Source organism: Silurus meridionalis, chromosome 24 (assembly GCF_014805685.1).
Source record: "Silurus meridionalis isolate SWU-2019-XX chromosome 24, ASM1480568v1, whole genome shotgun sequence".
In the NCBI taxonomy this organism is placed as follows: domain Eukaryota; kingdom Metazoa; phylum Chordata; class Actinopteri; order Siluriformes; family Siluridae; genus Silurus; species Silurus meridionalis.
In genome coordinates, this window is record NC_060907.1 from 12,727,043 (window position 1) to 12,748,491 (window position 21,449).

General features: G+C 35.1%; 1 protein-coding gene across 3 annotated transcripts in view; it reads left to right on the forward strand.

The window, feature by feature from the left end:
- The first annotated feature begins 1,036 nt into the window (after nt 1-1,036).
- Nucleotides 1,037-21,449, forward strand: part of gk (glycerol kinase) — a 20,502-nt gene continuing 89 nt past the window's right edge. Inside the window, exons 1-22 of one of the 3 annotated variants that reach the window (XM_046837646.1) lie at nt 1,037-1,253; nt 1,830-2,003; nt 3,789-3,862; nt 5,153-5,259; nt 6,242-6,319; nt 6,447-6,526; nt 7,961-8,098; nt 8,767-8,876; nt 9,203-9,269; nt 9,697-9,714; nt 10,947-10,982; nt 11,112-11,179; nt 12,166-12,208; nt 12,293-12,373; nt 12,501-12,579; nt 13,218-13,314; nt 13,470-13,554; nt 13,662-13,782; nt 14,242-14,385; nt 14,898-14,984; nt 15,585-15,671; nt 18,258-21,449. The exon at nt 18,258-21,449 is cut by the window's right edge and continues 89 nt beyond it. In XM_046837646.1, the coding sequence (XP_046693602.1) occupies nt 1,233-1,253; nt 1,830-2,003; nt 3,789-3,862; nt 5,153-5,259; nt 6,242-6,319; nt 6,447-6,526; nt 7,961-8,098; nt 8,767-8,876; nt 9,203-9,269; nt 9,697-9,714; nt 10,947-10,982; nt 11,112-11,179; nt 12,166-12,208; nt 12,293-12,373; nt 12,501-12,579; nt 13,218-13,314; nt 13,470-13,554; nt 13,662-13,782; nt 14,242-14,385; nt 14,898-14,984; nt 15,585-15,671; nt 18,258-18,268 (1,806 nt within the window). In that variant the 5' untranslated portion in view covers nt 1,037-1,232 and the 3' untranslated portion in view covers nt 18,269-21,449. The remainder of the gene's footprint in view (nt 1,254-1,829; nt 2,004-3,788; nt 3,863-5,152; nt 5,260-6,241; nt 6,320-6,446; nt 6,527-7,960; nt 8,099-8,766; nt 8,877-9,202; nt 9,270-9,696; nt 9,715-10,946; nt 10,983-11,111; nt 11,180-12,165; nt 12,209-12,292; nt 12,374-12,500; nt 12,580-13,217; nt 13,315-13,469; nt 13,555-13,661; nt 13,783-14,241; nt 14,386-14,897; nt 14,985-15,584; nt 15,672-18,257) is intronic. The other 2 variants (XM_046837648.1, XM_046837647.1) reach the window with 2 other exon arrangements.

A 21,449-nucleotide genomic window follows, 5' to 3' on the forward strand; every position in this document is an offset into this window, starting at 1 on the left:
TGCCCAGAGTCCTGATCTCAACCCAATAGAGAACCTCTGGAAAATCCTAGGTGACAAAGTTATGGCCAAGAAACCCACTACAGTCACCGAACTGTGGAGGAGACTGGAAGAAGAGTGGACCAAAATCACACCAGAGCAGTGTGAGAGACTAGTGCTGTCCTGTGGCCACAGATGTGCTGAAGTCATTCAGAGCAGAGGCCTGAACACTTCCTACTAATTGCTGACTGTTGTAACCTTCAGAAAATTTTGCTGTAATCTTTTTCCATGCTACAGTCATTGTTGTTCTCCTTCAACTCCTTCAACTGTTGAGCAGTGAAGATGACATTATTTCAGAATTGTTCAATTGTTTATAAATTGTTCTCTAATTTTGATCGCCAGTGTATGTAGAAAAATATGATATATAAATTAACAATATGAGATGTACATCAGCACAAAATGTTATATAGTGTACATATACAAACTTGCTGTTAGAAATGAGTGTTTAGATTTTTGAAAAACAAAATACAACTTGTATACTGACTCGCAAGTGGAGGATATCTACTTTAATCTAAAACCAACAACACATGATGAATTAGGATTGAATATAATTTAGTAAACAAAAAAACAAAAAAAAAAAAACCCACATTATCCAGCATTGAATTGCACCTTCTTTGTTGCAGCTAAAGACAAATTATGAACAACAAAATGAGTAACTTCTCTCTTATATCTTCTGGCTCTTTTGTCACGTGATTCCCATCATTATTGTAACAATATTGTCAAGATAAAAAATAAATAAATAAATAATCAACTGCATTGTGTAGCATCTACGGGAGTCACGTGATACAAGAACGACCTAAAATGAATGAATCGCTCTATGAGACTACTCGTCTAGTTAAAAGAATAAACAGTGCACCTTGTCTCTCTACAGTCTCACAACCCCTGCAAATACTGCACATCCTGCACATCTCGTGGCATTATCTCTAAATATATTTAAAGCTGTAGTACATTATTTATAACCTGTTAATTCACTTTCTACAATCTAATAGAATTTACTTAAAAGTTCGATTTATTATTAGCATAGACATACAGAATTACTCTACCATGCAAGTGCCATGCACACATCCTCGGTTACCTTAGCAACCAGCCAAACAATGTTAGACGCTCCAATTCTCACCAGACACAAGATAAACATCAACCACATTGTATGACCAAATTGCAACTTTTCTGCTAAGGAATTAATAGTTATTTAATTAATGCTCAGATTGCTGAAGAAGGTAATGTTGTTAATGGGTGAATGGTTCAGGACTGTTTTGGCAGCAAAAGGGGGGACCATTACAATATTAGGCCTGATCAGTGTACATAATCTAAGATATGATGTGTTTTTTATAATGCAGTTTATTGTCATTGTTTCTAAGAGTTTTATAGTCATTTTATAATGTCTGTGAAACATCTGCTAACACCAGCTTTTACAGCAGCTATAAATAATCGTTTCCTCACCTACTCTTTAAAAACAATTTATAGGACCACGGGACCTTTTTTTACTTTTTTACACACAAAGCTTTACCATATAAACACTTAATATTATATAATGCACTGTTTCTATATAAAAAAAACCCAGTATATTAATATTTAATCTTTTTACAATATTAAAGCAACACCTTCTGACCAATCAGATTCGAGAACTCGGCTGCTGGGGACCAAACCCGGAGCTAACTCATTTGAATAGCCCCGCCTTATACTTCCGCCTTTTGTGTGTTTGTGTCTTTGTGTGTGTGTGTGTGTGTGTGTGTGTGTGTGTGTGTGTGTGTGTGTGTGTGTGTGTGTGTGTGTGTGTGTGTGTGTGTCGTCAGCCGGTCGCTGTGCGCATGCGCAGTGCTGCAAGTTACGCTGTGTCGGATTTGAAGCGAGCACTCCTTAGCTGGAATTCTCCAATGAATGGCACGATGGCCGCCTCGTCTGATAGGATCATGCTCGGGCCTCTGGTAGGGGCAATCGATCAAGGCACGAGTTCCACTCGATTCTTAGTAAGTATAGAGTATCTGATCTGTATTCGTAATGGCGTGTTGTGTGTAATCTTTGGCTTCTCTTGGCACGGAGAGTCCTGGGTGTCCTTGTCGGTGTGTAAGCTCAGCTCAGCTCAGCTCAGTTCAGCAGGACTACACAACTATGTAGACTGGTTCAGATAGTATACTATACCCTGAACCCCATACCACTGCACCAACGCCTGGGTCTGATTACTAACGCTTCAGCCATTCGTTTTTCTAGTTAGGCTTAGTCCTGATTCATGTAGACGCTCTTTAAAACCAGCACCGACCTTTAGACCTCCTTAGGTGTTATATAACCATTTTAATAATGGACTCCAGGACAGATTCCAGATGCTGCTGTGCATTTAGATAACGTGAATATATATATATATATATATATATATATATATATATATATATATATATATTCAATTATGCAACAGCACATGGGCTAGCAGAACATGCTGGTCATGTCAATGACGCCATTCATAGTGAACACAACACAGCAGTAAGAACCGCCCACTCCTCCTGAGATCTTTCAGCATCTCATCTGACACTGCTAAGACTGAGGCTCCTCACCACACTCTGTACTAAGTATAAATAGTATGTAAGTGCACATACACTGATTTTATATAGAAGGTGAGGAGGTGGTAGCTTAGTTGTTAAGGCATTGGACTTTGGATCTGAAGATTGTGAGTTCAAGTCCCAGCCCCATCAGTACCGGTACATCTGAGCAAGACCCTTAAGGCCATAGCTGCTCAGCTGTGTGAAAGAGATAAATGTAAGTCGCTCTGGAAAAGCGCATCTGCCAAATGATGTAAAAAAAAATCATATATATCACCATAATTGTAATTGTGTGGATAGTATATAAAAGTGGCTTGCTGTATGTTTCACCAGTTTTTGTCCACTCAAAAATAAAAAAGAACTGATTTCACAAAATGTAGTAAGAGTAAAAGTAACAAAATAACCAATCCGAAAACAAATGAACAAATCCAAAAACAAAATAACAAATCTGAAAACACAACGACAAATCAGACAAACTGGAAAAGGTTGATATAGTTTGTGAATGGAAACTACCGATCATCAGACGAGACACCTGTCATTCAAGATATACAGGAAGTACAACAGTTTCTTCTTGCTTGCCAATGTTTACTTCTGTTATTTTCTGAATTAATCGAAATAAAAAATACTTTAAAGCAAACAGAGAACTTTACACATGTACAAAAAACAAAGTTATAATATTTCATATTTCCTGTATATCTTGAATGACAGGTGTCTCGTCCAATGATCGGTAAGTTTCCATTCACAAACTATATCTACCTTTTCCAGTTTGTCTGAATTGTTATTTTGTTTTTGAATTTGGTATTTTGTTTTCGGATTTGTTAGTGTTTTCCGAATTGTTAATTTGTTTTCCGATTTGTTAATGTGTTTTGCACTTCTTGGCCACCGTATATATGACTTTGCAATGTAGTGAAGGTAAAGTAAAAGTATCTTTAAATAGAAATATTTGAGTGAAGTACAGATATGTGAAAAAAGCTACTTAAGTAAAGTAACGATTTACATTTACTTTGTTACTGTCCACCACTGATTTTATAATAAATCTTCAGTTTTTTGTAGGTAACAAAGAAGATACACTGTGAAAAACTATTCGGGTCATTTCCTGACAAGTTTGGAAAGTTTACATAGTGATTGTAATAAAAAAAAAAACACAATAGAAATTCTGATGAACATGTACTGTTTTTACATTATTCATTGATGCGTGTTTTTAATTTCTTGTTCCTGCAGGTGTTCAATGCAAAAACTGCAGAGCTGCTCAGTCACCATCAGGTCGAGATACAGCAAAGTTTCCCTAAAGAGGGGTGAGTATTGGCACACTGAAACTCACTGCATCTGGTGTCAGCACTGCAGAGACAAAACACAGCTGTAAACAACCTTTAACACATGTTAGAGGAGTTCTTTAACTGTAGTTGTTGCTATTAATGTATTAGTTATCACCATATCGGTAGAAATGCTTCCTCCGTAGAGCTGCATACAGTGGCCGAGAAGTGCAAAACACTAACAGATGCAAAAACAAAATAACAATTCCGAAAACAAAATAACAATTCCGAAAACAAAAAAACAAATCCGAAAACAAAATAACAATTCCGAAAACAAAATAACAAATAAAAAAAAACAAAATAACAAATTAGAAAACAAAATAACAAATCCGAAAACAAAATAACAAATCCGAAAACAAAATAAATTCGAAAACAAAATCGAAAACAAAATAACAAATCAGAAAACACTAACAAATGCGAAAACAAAATAACAGATGCGAAAACAAAATAACAGATGCGAAAACAAAATAACAGATGCGAAAACAAAATAACAGATGCGAAAACAAAATAACAGATGCGAAAACACAATAACAAATCTGAAAACACAATAACAAATCTGAAAACACAATAACAAATCTGAAAACACAATAACAAATCTGAAAACACAATAACAAATCCGAAAACACAATAACAATTCCGAAAACAAAATAACAAATGCGAAAACAAAATAACAAATGCGAAAACAAAATAACAATTCCGAAAACAAAATATCAAATCTGAAAACAAAATAACAAATTAGAAAACACAATTCAGACAAACTGGAAAAGGTAGGTATAGTTTGTGAATGCAACATTTACCGATCATTGGACGAGACACCTGTCATTTAAGATTTTCAGGAAGTACAACAGTTTCTCCTTGCTTGCCAATGTTTACTTTTGTTATTATCTTTTATTTAAAGTAAAGTAAGTGGAGAACTTTACACATGTACAAGAAACAAAGTTATAAGATTTAATACTTCCTGTATATCTTGAATATCACAAACTATACCTACCTTTTCCATTTTGTCTGAATTATTAGTGTTTTCGGATTTGTTAGTGTTTTCTAATTTGTTTTTGGATTTGTTATTTTGCTTTCGGATTTGTTAGTTTTTCTAATTTGTTAATTTGTTTTCCAATTTGTTAGTGTTTTGCACTTCTTGGCCACCGTAACTGTCAGACTTTTTGCCTTACTTTAATCAGAGTAATCCAAGTAATTGCAGCTTATCACAGAAACTACAGTTATAATGTTAAGAGCATGTGTTCACTGACATGTGTGCTGATTTCCGTTTTGCAGCTGGGTGGAAGAGGACCCCAAAGAAATCCTGAAATCTGTGTATGAGTGCATGGACCGAACCTGTGAGAAACTCACGCAGCTCAACATCGACATCTCCAACATCAAGGGTATTTTCTATGGGTCTTTTTTCTGGGATTTTTTATGTGTATGCTGCAAATTATGTGTTTACTTTTATTTAGAAATAGTTGCATTGTTAACTACAGCCTACATGTTTAAGTTCAAATGATGGCATGATGTTTCCACAGTTTTGTAATAACAAGTACTACATTTTTCAAATAGGTTCAAATCATAGGTTGTATAAGTATATCATGGAATTTTGGTCATATTTATAGCTGTGCCATTCCCAAATTTGTAAATGTTTATCAGCTTTAATCAGATTTTATTCATATATTCTCTCTAACATTGTTTTACGATTACTACTATTATAATTATTATTATTACAATAATAATAATTATAACAATAATAATAATAATTATAATAAATTTTTTTAATCATGGTGTGCAAAGTGATCGCTTTTACATGATTACAAGTAGCTTATAAGTAGTTAAACAGTTTTATTTCAACTGTACTGTTGAACTGTTGAAATGCACTCACAAAAAAAAAAGGCCAGATAAAGTTTTTCCCGTCTCGCGCTGTATAGTTTTGGTGCGCCGTTGTTCATCCTCTTTACCTCCTCTCTCATCAGCACCACATTTCCTTTTTGCAGAACTGCCACTCACTGGATGTTTTTTGTTTTTCGCACCATTCTGTGCAAACTGTAGTGTATTTGAAATTCCCAGGAGTTCAGCTGGTTAAAATACCCAAATCAGTTGGTCAGGTTAGGGGTCAAATTTGACTAAGACTACATTTCTTTTACTTCTTCTGACTTTTGTTAAAGAAATGATCTAAAGCTCTTGACTTTCACTGCATGTGCACACGTCTCATGATGCAGCTGTTGAGTGGGGTTATTTTGGCCATCAATTTTTTAAACCTGTTTTCAGTTCATATTTAAAGCCTTCCCTCATCTTGTCCATCTTGCTTGTATGTTGAATGTTGTATGAAATTTTATTACCAAATTCATAAATGACATTTTAAACATTTCTCTTTAGCAATTGGCGTGACCAATCAGCGAGAAACCACACTGGTCTGGGACAAAGAAACAGGCGAGCCACTCTACAATGCGATTGGTAAGATCAGATCGGTTTGCTGAAATAATCAATGAATAGCTTTTAAAAAAAAAAAAAAAAAAAAAAGATTTGATTTGGTGCTATGAGGTGTACAGTGATGTTAAAATACTGGTGTTGATTTGTGCAGTTTGGCTGGACCTTCGCACCCAGTCCACTGTGGAGAGACTCATCAACAACACACCAGGCAGAAACAAAAATCACCTGAAGGTAAAAACAAGTGTTTGAGGTATTAGTGTGAGAGGTGACACTTTGGAGTGTTTAGATGAGGATATGAAACAGCTGGACAGACTAAAAAGATTTTTTTCCTGTGGGGAAAATTTGTTTAAAAATAGTATTTCCATTGCTGGATTTAGCAGACGTTTTCTATCGCGGAGAAAAAAGTTGGAAGGAACTCGCCTTTTCAACACACACCAGGAGAGAATAAATACACACAGTGTTCGTAATGATTAACTTTTTGTAGTTCACCCAGAGCTCAAATGGTTTGTTTAATTTTTACTGTAATATGTTTTATTATCAAAATGATCAAGAATATTTTTGTATATTTCATATTACTTTATTCCAACTTGTTCTTTCACATTCTTGCTTCTGATTGGTCAGAAACGAACATTGCATGTTAATGCGCTTGATATAATACATTTTGTAATTATGTCTGGATCGAAGTCAGATAATAGGCACTGCAAAAACATTTAAGTGGGATGTGGTAGCTCAGTGGTTAATGCTCTGGGTTTAAGATCCAATATCGCCAAACTGCTACTTTTAGGGCCCCTGAGCAAGGCCCTTAACCCTTTGTGCTCCATAGGCACTGTATAATAGCTTATCCTGTGCTCTGACCCAAGCTTCCTTACATCGCTGGGATATGTGAAGAAAGAATTTCACTGTACTTTAAAGTACAGGTGACAAGTATAAAGCTTTCTTTCTTTCTTTCTTCAGTTCTCAATTGAGACATTTATTTAACATCTATGGGAAAAAATCTCCAGTATCTGCTTATTTAACAGCATGCGCTATTAGAGTGCATTTCTTGCACATCATTAATCAGACACACAGTGTTACGCAGGAGTTCTGAGCACCCTAACATTTTTCAAATGCATTTCGTTCTTGGATGTTCATTTTCTTATTACTTCATTGTTGGGGTAAAAAGTTCTGGACATGGCTTTCTCAACAGATATGAAATCTTACTGACTAAATGTTTGTTTGCCATTTAAGAAATGAACATTATTACCTTATAAACCACTTTCCAGACTAAGAAAAATGGCAATGAATGCTGTTATAGATTGATTGCAAAAAACAGGAGCATGTGTGACTGTCAAACAGTGTGTAAATATTGTCTGATTCGAGACTCGAAAAGAAACACAGTAACCAGTTTCCAACCAGTTACACACTGTGTACCTAAGGCATAGCAGTCTGACACGTTTTAAAAATCAAAGAGTCGTCACACTGAAAGTTGACATATAATTTATGACAAACGACTGCTCCTTATACTGTAGTATATAAATTCTTACCATTCTTGAAGGCATCAATCAGCTTTAGAGCGTTTTCTTTACACGAGTCTAAGACTTCAGTACAGTGGTCTACACTATTACTGTCAACCAGAGAAAAGTGCTTTATCAATCTTATTATTACTTTTATATCTCTTTCCTGCAGCACAAGACCGGGCTTCCCATCAGCACGTACTTCAGTGCGGTAAAACTGCGCTGGTTAATGGACAACGTAGAGGAGGTGCACAAGGCCGTGGTTTCACACACAGCCATGTTCGGGACCGTCGACTCCTGGCTGATATGGGTACGTTATGTAGACGTTTATGCAGAACATTAGAAACAAACATAAAGATAACACTAATAAAATTTGTGTGCTCATTAAATATACTAAAAATATTTCAGAACTGAGATCCTGAATTGCCAATATATGAACAGCAGTGTGCCCCTGTAGTACCCATTTGCATTATAATAATCTCCACTCTTCTGAAAAAGATGTTCCACTATATTTTGGTTAAGGAGATTTGTGCTCATTCAGCCATAAGGGTGTTAGAAAAGGCAGGTACTGATGTGGGGTGAGGAGGTCTGGGGTGCAGTCAGCGTTCCAATTCATTCCAGATCTTGATAGCAGGCCATTTAAGATCTTCCACTCCAAACAATATCTTCATGAAGCTGGTTTTATGCACTGGGGTATTGTCATGCTGGAACAGGTTTAAGTGTGATAGTTTAAGTGAAGGGAAAATGTAATGCAACCGCATCCAAAGGCATCCTATAATGCCTTTAGCTTTGTGGTAACAGTTTGGGGAAGAACCACATAGCCTGGAAAAGTCAGGTGTCCTAATATTTTTCTTAGTCCATTCTACACCATAGAGGTTACAATAAAGAAATATGTATATTGATGGGAAAGTGTGTTTCCGTCTTTCAATAAATCAGTAAAATACAATAACTTACCTTCATGCACTCGCTATTTCTCAGTGCCTGACCGGTGGGAAGAAGGGAGGAGTCCATGTTACAGATGTGACTAATGCAAGCAGGACCATGCTCTTCAATATACACACTCTGGACTGGGATCCAGACCTCTGCAAGTAATTACTTTTACATTTCGGTTACAAGGTTAATGTAGCTCATATAACATTAAAAAAAATAAATAAATAAAAATAAAAAAAACCAGCACAAATAATCAACAACAGCATTTACTAGTAAAAATGTGCATATAATTTACACAATCTCTCTCTGACTTTCTCCATATACACACACACACACACACACACACACACACACATACACATACTTAAACATGCAGCTTCTGTTACTGAATGCCACATTTGTGTTTAAAGCTAAAATACAGTATTTGAAGTATTTTTACAACTTAATTATTTGTTAAACTGGAATTTAAATTATTTTGTTTCAGCTACTTTGGCATACCAATGGAGATTCTGCCCAAAGTGCGGAGCTCCTCAGAAATCTACGGTTTAATGGTAAGATCATTGGAATAAAATATTTACCCCTCCTTCTCTTTAAACCTAATCTACACAAAATTGTAGATAATATTGAAATAAGTAAAAATTTCTAGTAGTTATAATATAATAGTAATAGTTTTTTTCCCCAAATAAGTCGTGATTTCTTTTCAATGTGAAACCTCTTAAGTTCTGATGTGTAGATTAATGACACCAAAGCACAGCTAAGTAATTTTTCGTTGTAATTCGTAAGCAACTATATCATTATGATTTTGATTATTTTCCTAATTCTAAAAAAAAAAAAAGTAATCCACAGTGATGAAAAACTGAAAAATTGAAATGTCTATTATTTGTTTAGTAATGAATACCCATGTGGAAGTTCATTTTTTGTTTTTTATTTATTACAATCAAATCTTTGTGTCCTATCGTCTCTTGGGCTTTCTGATAGAAAATCAGTTCTAGTCTGGTGAGTAGGTCTCGAAATTGTCATTTCTGGGGGAAAATTATGTCTTTTCCCTTTTCCCAGTTGGCTATACCATTCCATCTAGCAGTGCATTTCCAATATGAACACTACACTGACTTGATTTTAGCTCTCAGCTGTAGAAGGGTCTAGAAGTCTGAGTACACAAAAAAAACCCCAAAAATAAATAAACACTTTCTTTATCTTATTATTTAAACTGGTGCGGTTCTGGTCAAAATGATTGATCGATATCTTGCAATACTACATCGACTACCTTATTTTTTATGTTATTTTTCCGAAAACTACCACGATACAGAATAATAAAAAACTTGTTCTTTGGAAAATATGAAAATTTCTATGAATCATAAACTTCAAAACCAGTTTGTTCCACATATTGAACTACATGAAACTGTCCAGATCCTCCGATTATAGGACATGGAGGAAAGTAAGCAAGTCTTCAAATGCTGGTGCTGTTTATCCATGAAAATGTTAAATGTAATTTACTTAATAAAAAGTACAATTTGCATACGTAAAAGCCGATTTTTGGAATGTCAGAATTTTGGAGGATCTAGAGGCATATATATGGAATATAGAGGGTTGAGTCAGAAACAAGGTTTGAGCTAATTTCAAAAGTGCAGATGTTTGCAACATGAAAATAATACATATAATTTATATCATATACACGACAACAATATTGACCAGAACTTTTGGACCAGTACGAGTCTTAGTTGCTGGCAGTCTCAAGATTTCCATTCTTTTTAGTTAACTGAATATAACTGGTTGTTGGAAATGTACTGGGTGATTTTTTTTTTTTGTTAAGCAGCACACTGGCTGAAGTTGACTTCACCTGCTATTAGCCACTAGATTCAAAGTTGTATTTTTTTCCCCTAAACAGCACTTGAGGATTTTGTTGCTTTTTCAAGGGCACATTCTGATCCAGTGGCTGTGCTGTGGATCTCTCCTTCATATCTGTGCATGCTCGTTATTTCTTTCTTTTCACGAAAAACGTTTTTTTTTTTTAAAAAAAAGGAAAAACGGAGCTGGTGAAGAATGGCATGAGTTAATCACAAAGCCATCACGGAGTATCAAAATGGTTTAAAGTTTGTGGTGGTGGAAGCTTTTTTTTTTCTTTTTCTACTGAAAAACACTGGGATAAATTCAGACCTTAATATGAATTGGCAGGGAAGTAACCCTGAGTTTACTATGCTGTCATATTTATTTTCTTTTTGCTTTCACAGAACTCTGGTCCCCTCACTGGTATTCCTATATCAGGGGTAAATTGATTGTTTTTTATCATCTTTGTTGTTAAATATATAAAATATTTTTGTTCATGTGACTATATATGCTGTTATATGAATTACTATGTAATATCAGCCTGAAGTACTTGCGTTCTCTCTTTGAAGTGTCTAGGGGACCAATCTGCCGCTCTTGTGGGACAGATGTGTTTTCAGGAAGGCCAGGCCAAAAACACGTACGTCTCCTTTTTATTTTTTAACACAGTTACTCATATTAGCTGTACATCATATGACAGTATGTACACATTATTATAAGCATTTGCATTATAAGTACTGGAGATGTCTGAGATTTAGAAAACCCCAAAGTCTCCATTTCATGTTGTTATAAGAAATCTAGAGTATAGTGTCATATATTTTTACAACCCCAGAATTAATCAGTTTCAGGTTCAGGTGTGTTTTATTCTTCTTATGCCACAGTAATTTTCCAGATTCAAAAATATTTCCCAAATGCATTGTTGTTGTTTTTTTTTTCTTTTCTTTTTTGTTTAGTTTTTTCTTTCAAATCAATTTACAGTTCTTTTTACGTACAAATATAAAACCTGACACGTCACAAAGTAACTTTTGTTAAAAGTATGACGTGAGTCATTTCTGTGGTAATCGAGGAATACAACATTTGGGGATACGCTGCTATAGAAAAAATTATCAGCATAGTGGTAACAGCAACTCAAACTTCAAACTTTAGGCTGTTTACTACTGTCAATTGCTAAAACATGTTAATCGTTTTTTAAAACTAAATATAAAAAGGTGAGCTATGAGTGTATTAGCTGTACATTGAACAGTTGTTGCTCAGTATTGCTAGATTTTAAGACCTTTTTGTAGACTTCGTCATGGTTCGAGGTCATTCTTCTTTTTTTTTTTTTTTTACTGGTATACTAACACATGTCTTTTCAAGGCATAAAAGGCATGTAAGGCCACATAGCCAAGAGACCAGGGTCAGTGGGACGGATGGTATAATCCACCCCTAATCAATCTCAGCAGTTTTATAATTAGAGAGATGATTTGGGGAAATACAACCAAAATAAAATTGTCCTTGTTGTTCTTTGTTATATTTGTACATGCTTATAAATCAGCAGAAGCATTGACGAAGAACAGAAATGAAATGATTTTGAAGCGAGTAAAGAAGAATGAGTATTTTCTCAACGATGTCTCTGTTCTTTATCAGTTACGGAACTGGCTGTTTCCTGCTCAGAAACACAGGACAAAAGGTATTCCTCGTTTCTCATTCACTGATACTTGTAGATGATTAATATACTTTTTCTTTCTAAGCTCTCTCTTACTTTGTCCTGAAGCCGGTAATTTCAGATCACGGTCTCTTAACTACAATAGCATATAAACTGGGGCGAGACCAGCCAGCCTGCTACGCATTAGAGGTAACGTTCTGGATTCTGTCCTTAATGCATGTTTCTTGTTACATATTTAATGCATTTTAAAAAATGTTAAAGTAAGTGAATGAAACGATATCCTTCAGTGGTTGATTTTAGAATAATTGTTCTTTAGGGTTCGGTTGCTATAGCAGGAGCGGTGGTGCGCTGGTTAAAAGATAACCTCGGGATTATCCAAAGTTCCACAGAGCTCGGTGAGTGATCAGCTGATGAAATAAAAATAGATAGGGGGAAAAAGCGTACAGTATTAACGATTCACGAGTCACAAATATATGCGGAGTCAAGCTTGCAGTGAAATGTCAACCTGATCGCCCGCGCAGGAAATTGCGCATTAGATAAAATCGATTGTAAAAAATAAAAATAGAGAAATTATGGGAAGATATAAGAAAATAACAAAATAAGATAATGTGAGAAAATCATATTAGATAATGATTAAGTGGTATTTAAAAAGAGCAAATGTATTTTGAGGTGCAATAACGAACCAAAAACAGTAACAGAGTCAATGACAAATAAATAAATACACCATACAGTGAAATTCTTTCTCTGCAATTTCTTCAGCAGCCTGTGACATTCATAATAATGGATATAAATGAAAACAAAAGATACAAAATACAAAAAAATAGGAATACATGTGCATATATAAATTGTGTACATTTTGCAAATTAAACATATGACACATGCAGTACATGTGCAAAGTCCCACAGAGGTTGTTTTAGTAGATATCCATGTTGTTAACACAATACACACAATATTATTGCGCGTTATAGCAGGGAAACGCAGTTTTCTAACCCTAGTCCTGCAGTGCACTATGAAACGTCTCTCTTTTCCACAGAGAAACTGGCGGCTGGTGTTGGAACATCGTACGGCTGCTACTTCGTCCCTGCGTTTTCAGGTCTTTACGCCCCCTATTGGGAACCAAGCGCCAGAGGGCAAGTTTCTAAATAATTCAAATAAACTTGTGATTATGGTATCAACATACTGAACCTTGCAAGCATGAAACATTTAATACCTTTTTATTATATATTATAATTCTTTTACTAGAATAAATGTAAAATTTGCCTTTTGGTTTTGTTTCTCCAAACAGAATCATCTGCGGGTTAACTCAGTTCACAAACAAGAGTCACTTGGCCTTCGCTGCTCTTGAAGCAGTCTGCTTTCAGACACGAGAGGTATCGTCCATGTGTAAAAAAAAAAATAATTCTCCTGTCATCTTTAGTCACGAATATGAACACTGTTATGAGAAGAACTCTATGGATGACTCGTGTCTGTGGTTCAGATTTTAGATGCAATGAATCAGGACAGTGGGATTCCACTGACTCAGCTCCAGGTGGATGGAGGCATGACCTCCAACAAACTTCTCATGCAGCTCCAGGCAGATATTCTCTGCATTCCAGTTGGTAAGTCGTGAAACTAAACCTTCCTCTGGAGTTTCTATATTACAGGTTTTTTTTAAATCAAAGGCAAACCTCTGTGAAAGAGGGGAAATTCCAGATGAGTGAGCTTAATGCTAGGATCAGTAAAGTCTATTGATCGACACTTTATGGAGCAAAAGTTTGTGGACATCTGACCGTAAGTTTAGTGTGTGCTTTTTGAACATCTCATACCCCATTCAGTCCCAGTTTGCTGTTATAGAAACCTCCAATTGTCTGGGAAGATGTTCCACTAGATTTTAAACTGTAGTTGAGGAGATTTTTTTTCTTGTTGAACCACAAGAGCATTTGCAAACTCAGGTACTTACGTAGGAGGCCTCAGGTGCAGTTTTGTTCATATTATCTTAACATCAGTCTGACTCATATGTTGCCTTTATTATATTTTGATATGATTTTTTTCTAAATTCACATTGCGTGTACACACAGTGAAGCCGTCCATGCCGGAGACGACAGCTCTTGGAGCAGCCATGGCAGCAGGAGCAGCAGAGGGGGTCCGAGTGTGGAGTTTGAATCCTGAGGACCTCACTGAGGTCACCTCGGAGAAGTTCGAACCCCAGATCAACCCAGAGGGTAAGACTGCATCAGCACACGTTTATATCTGTTAAACAGGGAGGAAATGTGTAATCAAGACTTCAGGGAGTTTAAATGAATCACACATCAAATCCTTGTTATACTATCTTAGGAAATACTTTTTTAAAGTCTAGTATATACAGTGGTGTGAAAAAGTGTTTGCCCCCTTCCTGATTTCTTATTTTTTTGCATGTTTGTCACACTTTAATCAGTTTCAGTTCATCAAACTTACTTAAATATGAGTAAAAGATTACACAAGTGAACACAACATGCAGTTTTTAAATGAAGGTTTTTATTATTGAGGGAAAACAATAAGAAGATGAGAAACAAACCAAACATATACACTAGTGTCACAATGATCCAGCCATTGGATTAATATAAAAATACATTTTCAATAAGCTTTGTCTAGGCAAATCACCTTTTATTTTTAGATTCTTTTTACCATAATTTTTCGTTAGCTAACTTAAGTAGTAATAATAGTGTAGTAATGTGTTTTACTCTTTTTAAACTAGAAAGCGAATTCCGTTATGCTCGTTGGAAAAAAGCTGTCCGGAGATCCATGAACTGGGAGACTACAGAGCCAGTCAACAATGGAAACGGTTTGTGTCTTCGTAACTTTTTTTTTTGTTTCTTTTTCTTCACAATCTGGCAGAGATTTTGGATAAACATTTTGGATATAAACTGTCCCATAACATGATCTAATCATTAACATACACTTCAGATAGTTTGCATGGGAAGTTGCAGTCCTTTTATAGTCACCGGTCTCATGTTGTCATGTGTTTGTTAATTCTAATTACATACATACATACTAAGTAAACATTTGTGTAATTCATTATTTATCCTTGTAAATTAAATTGAAACTAATTATAATCATTAAATCTTTGGACTGAATCAAAATTAAATGAAACAAGCAATTTAGGTGCTCTGCCAATTTTCAGCAAATATGTATAGAAAACTGTCCAATCTGAATGTTTTTAATCAGTAAAACTCATTGCTAAATTTCCAGCCAGATCCTGGTATAAGCTGCTTGAGACTGCAGGAGCATGCAGAAATTTCACTGATGATGCTTGATTCAACCAATCAGTCGTTGCTTACGTGTCTCCTTTCTCTCTCCCTCTCTCTCTCTCTCTCTCTCTCTCTCTCTCTCTCTCTCTTTTTGACACTGCATGAATTGGACCTGGGGTTTGGACAATCTCCAGAGGAATCTAGTATCTTCAGTAGTGTCCCCCTGGGCTTTTACATTCTGGGTAGCATGTTTATGTTTATTGGAGCAAAATACATTGCAGGTCAGTGTGTGTTTGACACTGAGAGTGAACAATCTTCTGTGCATGTGCTTCTGCTGCGTTTGGCTAAAGCTTGTAATTTGGAATTTCCGACCTCTGACTAGGAAAACGCACTTCCAACTTGGAGTCTTCTAACCCTCATTTCAGCCCATGATGTCAGTAACATAAGGCTGCTCAATGCATCAGGAGTAAAGTTGTAAAGAAAAGTAAAGAAAATCTTTAAATTGTGCTGTAAACACAGTATTTACTGTCAAACAGATGTATTCGCTTGTTAAATCTAAATTACTGACTATACAATTTATTAATATTACTTATCACTGACCGATAGCTAGCTAGCTGTTAATAATAGATGGACCCTGAGGCATGGGAGAATCACTTTATTACATGCGCAGACGGAGGTCGGATACCGATGTAATTACAAGTTTATGAACTATGTCCCCTTTTCCGATTGAAGCCGAAGCAGCACTGAATGCGTACTATGTACGATTTGAATGTTTCGTTTAGCAATTTCAGACGACAGAATTTACCTAAAGAATACATAAAGGCTAAAGGCGTCTCCTGTTATAAAGACCTGCATTTATCTTTTCTTTTTTCTTTTCTTTTTTGTAATACACCACTCTAAAACTTTACCCACTGCTTATTGCTCACTGCTACTCCCTTAAATGGCTAACTTCATAAAACCATGTCGTAATTCACCAATCAGACCTTAGATTTAAGGAAAGTCTGGGGAAAACTCCTCTTTTTGACTCCTCTAGTCGTGCTGGTTATTCTCTGACCTGATGAGCTGCATTCTGTTAAATAATTGCCATCAAAGCCTGTGATTGGTTTAGCCACAAAAGAGGATCTGCTACAGGAGTCATGGATGTTTAGAGTCACTGAACTACAGACAGTTCTGCCTCAATGTTTTGCAGTTTAGTGCACTAAACAACCTTGACTGTGACTCGTGTGTTTTGGACTAAAGCAGTTTGACTTTTTTTTTTGCCTCTTGATATAAGTTTTTATTATAGTTTTTTTTTTTTTTTTTTTACGGATGTTTGTTACCGTGAAGGTTGTAAATGTTATATAGCCTTATGAACACAAGCCTTAAGGACAATGCTAACAAAAAAAACCTTGACCATTTATATACAGAATACTGAGAATCACAAATTAACTGGATTTGTCACTTTCTAAATTGCACTATGTAACAGTTTTTTTTTTAGTTGCTGGGTTGTTAGTGTTCTTTCCCAATAGCTTATACCTCTAAAGTTTAAAAAATGGAAAAAAATGATCCCCTTAAAACTTTGCTTTTGTAAACAGGACAAATTAGAATTTTTTTTAATTAATTAAATTCAGAACAAAACGATTTAAAACATAATATGACCATTGTTCTTTGCCTGCTATAATACTACTACTACTTATTATTATTATTATTATTATTATTATTATTATTATTATTATAACAACATTGTTCATAACAATGATCATAGTAATACCAATAATAATAATTGTAGAAATCTGTGAAAAACTAACATAGGTACATTTCAAAATGTTACATTGCGAACATTCAAGATCTATTTTCCTAAACATTTCCAGACTTCTAAAACTTTCCTATTATGTGAATAGCAGTAGTATAAATAGAAAGGCCTTAAGTCCAACTGTTTAGTTTCATCTGCTTGGAAACTTTCAAGACTTCTTTCCTAGGCTGCCTGAGGTAAAAGTCAAAACCTCTGCCTTTGCCACATAAAGAAGCACCCAAAGTGCAAGAAATTCCACAAGAAGCTCTCCAGAAAGGAAAAGCAGCTTGGAACAGCAGTGGTTCAGGGCTTCGAGGAAATCACCAAACTATGTGGTGAAGAAGTAAAGTTGGTGATTTATATGGTCTCAGGATGTCTTTCAAAGTCCACACCATACCATCTTGAAAAATTCAAAAAGAACTTGGGAACATACTCATAGGAGCAAGGCTAACATTTTTACTATTTTATATATATACACTAGACTTTGAAAAGTACTTTTAAAGACAGTATAACAAGGACTTGATTAAAGACTACATTTGGGGGCTGCTTTATGAAAATACAATGCAATGTTAAACTTTGGGAATATTTTATAGTCAGTTTTGTTCAACTTTAGCCTGATTACATGTTAATTCTGCCAGGTAAATTTCAAAATACAAAAGTTCTGCTGATAAAAGTTAAGTTTGAGGATTAAAAGCCATTTTCTATATGTTTGAGGAACATTTACTACCCAAGAACAAAAATTGTGTTACTTATAGTATATTGTTTAAATTCTCTTATGTAACCATTTTTGATATGTAAATATTTCTCAATCTTGTTTTCTCATGCTTTCAAATCCTACATAGCATTGCTGATACCTCATACCAAAAACCACAAGCATAAACATTCTCCAAATATCTGTCTTAAGAAAAAACAACTGGATATTTATTTTATCTTTAATCACTGCTTTAATTATTTCTCTAAAGCACTGCTTTTCTGTGTTGTTGGCCTGAATGTTTATTGATTTTATTTTCTTAAAGTTTTTGTTTCTAAAATTCTTGCATGCACCTCATTTATTGGCAACAAATTTGATATTTTTTTTCAATATTTCTTTGAACAGGTTACAAGTAGACTTCCTGGATCATCTTCAATGTTAAATAATGAGAGAAAAACGCTGGATTTTAGGTATGTCCTCTACTGTAACGTCACTATTACATTGTTCCAAAATGGACATTCCAGCTGTGGCTGCTAAGTTTACAGCTTCAGTCTCCAGGGAGCTGGGGACAACTCGACCATCTCTCTCTACGATCTCTAAACAAAGAATAAAGTTTATTTTGACATTTTTGTACTTGGTTGCCACTGCGACTGGAACAATTTCTATGAACAAAACGCTTTGTGGCCACTTCTGAAATTGCACAGCACTGTTGTACTTATGAAGGAACATCTGACAGCCTGAACATCTTTCATCCGACCCAAGCTGGTTCCTGTAGCTACTCTTCTATTACGATCCTATATAGATCATAACATTTTCCATGTGTAGCTCAGTGAGTTTGTTGGACAGTGTTGTAAATCTGACCAACTTTAAATTGTGCCATGTAGTAGCTATTCATTTTGGTTCAGTACTTGTCATGTCATGCATTAGACTGTGCCCATAGCACTTTACCAATATATAATATGTGGACAAAATTTTTGGGACACCTGACTTTTCCAGCCTATGTGGTTCTTCCTCAAACTTTTACCACAATATTGGAGGCACACATTTTTATAGGATGTCTTTGGATATGGTAGCATTAATATTTCCATCTATCTCTTTCACAATTACTATGCACTGTACCGATGTGAACTCCATTAAGATATAATTTACATGGGTTGAAGTGGAAGATCTTGGGTGGCCTGCTGTAGCGCTCAACTTCAGCCCTATTGAACACATTTGGGATGAAGTGGAATGCTCGATACACCCTAGGAATCTTCACAAAATCTCCACAAGTAGACTTCAAAAACCAGTGGAACGTCTTCTAAGCAGAGCAGAAGTTATTATAATAGCAAATGGGGACTAAATGTGGAATAGGATGTTCAGAAATTCCATATAAATAATATGGTCATGTGTCCAAAAACCTTTGTCCATATAGTGTATCTCTAAGAAATGAAAGCACTGAGATGGACTGTATTTGGCATTTAAACTTTTTTTTTTATCTTTATTGGGTTCTGTATAGTTGGTGAACAGAATTGTCAGTTACTGTTCTTTTGCTGTGAGATGCACAATCCAAAATACTGTGGAAGATGAAAAAGCTCAGACTCAGACTGTCTACACTCTTAAAAGAGTTTCTACTGAAACGTCAAACATCAGTCTGTGTAACAGGACATTGCTGATAGTCGCTATTATTTATAATGTATTTCTAAACAGTGATGTCTCTGACCTAAGGGACTGTGCTTTCCTATAATGCACTGTGCACATGCATCACTTTCAATGCTGAGAATATTGGATGAGAAGCAGCAAAGCAGTTTGCAAAAACCTTTAAGTTGTTGTCTAATCAAATAACCAGACATTACATAATCTGCAGCAGGCCATGTTTGTTTTGTCGATGGTTAATTATTCAGGCACTTATCTCATGGATTACTGTTTATGAACTAGGCTTCCTTAGAAGAAAAAAAAAAACGATCATGATGTTATTTATTTGTGATGAAGTACAAGAATGCTTGTATGTTTGTGTTCGAATCTATGTTTAAAGTCTGATGTAAGCTTAAACAGTACCATGTGTGCTAGTACAATTAAATATCGATGAAGAATGAATATTGCAGTGCTCAAACCAAAATTGATGCCATTTGTGCCTCAAATAAAATTGTTATGCATGATTGTAGGACTATATAACACCTACATAAGCTCTTTCTGAAAACTGAAATGAACCCAACATCGAACTTTATTATAGAATGTCGTGTCCAGTGTCATTTCCCCTTAAGAAAACTTAAGATAATTATTGTCATGTGACTGTCAAGTGAAACAAGATTACAAGAAACATGATGGCGATCACAGCAATGCTATCCAATCATGGGTGTTTTTGAGGTCATGTACGTGGAAGATCACAGACAGCACTTTTCTCAGTGTGTTGCACTGCCTTTTGAGGCAACATGAACAGCAGGTTGAAGAGGTGCTTGAAACATTTAGTTTTGAAGGAAGCATGTGCAAGCCATCCACCATCACAGTTGTTAGCTGATGTAAAATATACGAGACCTGGTTAGTGAATGAAAATTGACAGTTGATCAAATTGTGGAGAAAACAATTCTATAAAGTCAGCTATCAGGATGCCCTACCATTTCTTTCCCCAGAAAGTGAAATAACACAACCTTGTGTTTTTTTTTTTTTGTCATCTTATAATTAAGTTATAATGTATTTGTCAGTTGTCATAAAGTGCTTATGTAGGGTCAATTTGTTTCTATGAGCACTGTTCTTAGGTAAAGTGTTGTGTTTTAATAACCATGGGTGATGGTATTAAAATACTTTTTTTTTTTTTTTCAGTTTACTATTCTTTAACTATTCGGGTGTGGAGCCATTGTGCTTAAGATACTTTGTTGTGAATGATTCGTATTCATATTTTCCTGAATTCATATTTAATTTTTCTTTTAAATAAGCATTTGATCAAAAAGCCAATGATCTAAATGTAAAATCTGAATAAGCATGATACACCATTTTTAACAAAGCCAACTAGTTAATTGTGTCAATATACATTTTTGTTTATTTTTTTGGTTTGTAAAAGGGACTTTTTAGACATTTTTTGTGTTCAACACAAATTTATAATATATTCATGTTGATTTAAATGGTTTTATTTTTTTGTTTTGTTTTTTTTAAATAGGCTTGATTTGACCTATCCACTGTTCTAGCACATATCAGTGGCCAGTGTTATTGAGGCATTTTGTCTCAACCATGCACTTTGCACACATTTGGAACAGACGTAGTGTGTACTTACTTGGCTATAACAAATATAGTGTGCTATTAATACTCCATGTACTAGCAGTTATAAAACTGGCTTTAGACTGTGAAAGGAGATTTAATATATCTTTAATTAGTGAGCAATTGAGCAGAAATGTTGCGTAAACACATACCAAAATTTGAACAAACAGTTTGCAATTTTATAATTGCTGTGTAAACTATTTCAGTGCAGTGATATAAAGTGATCTGTTTATGTGATGCTACGTAACTAATGTAAAGATAAACATTGTAAGTAATTATGTAAGACTGTGTGCTACATGGTACAAGTGCATCATGCATGGTCTAAGATTATAGTGCACAGTGAAGAATTTTTTTGTGTGTGTGTTT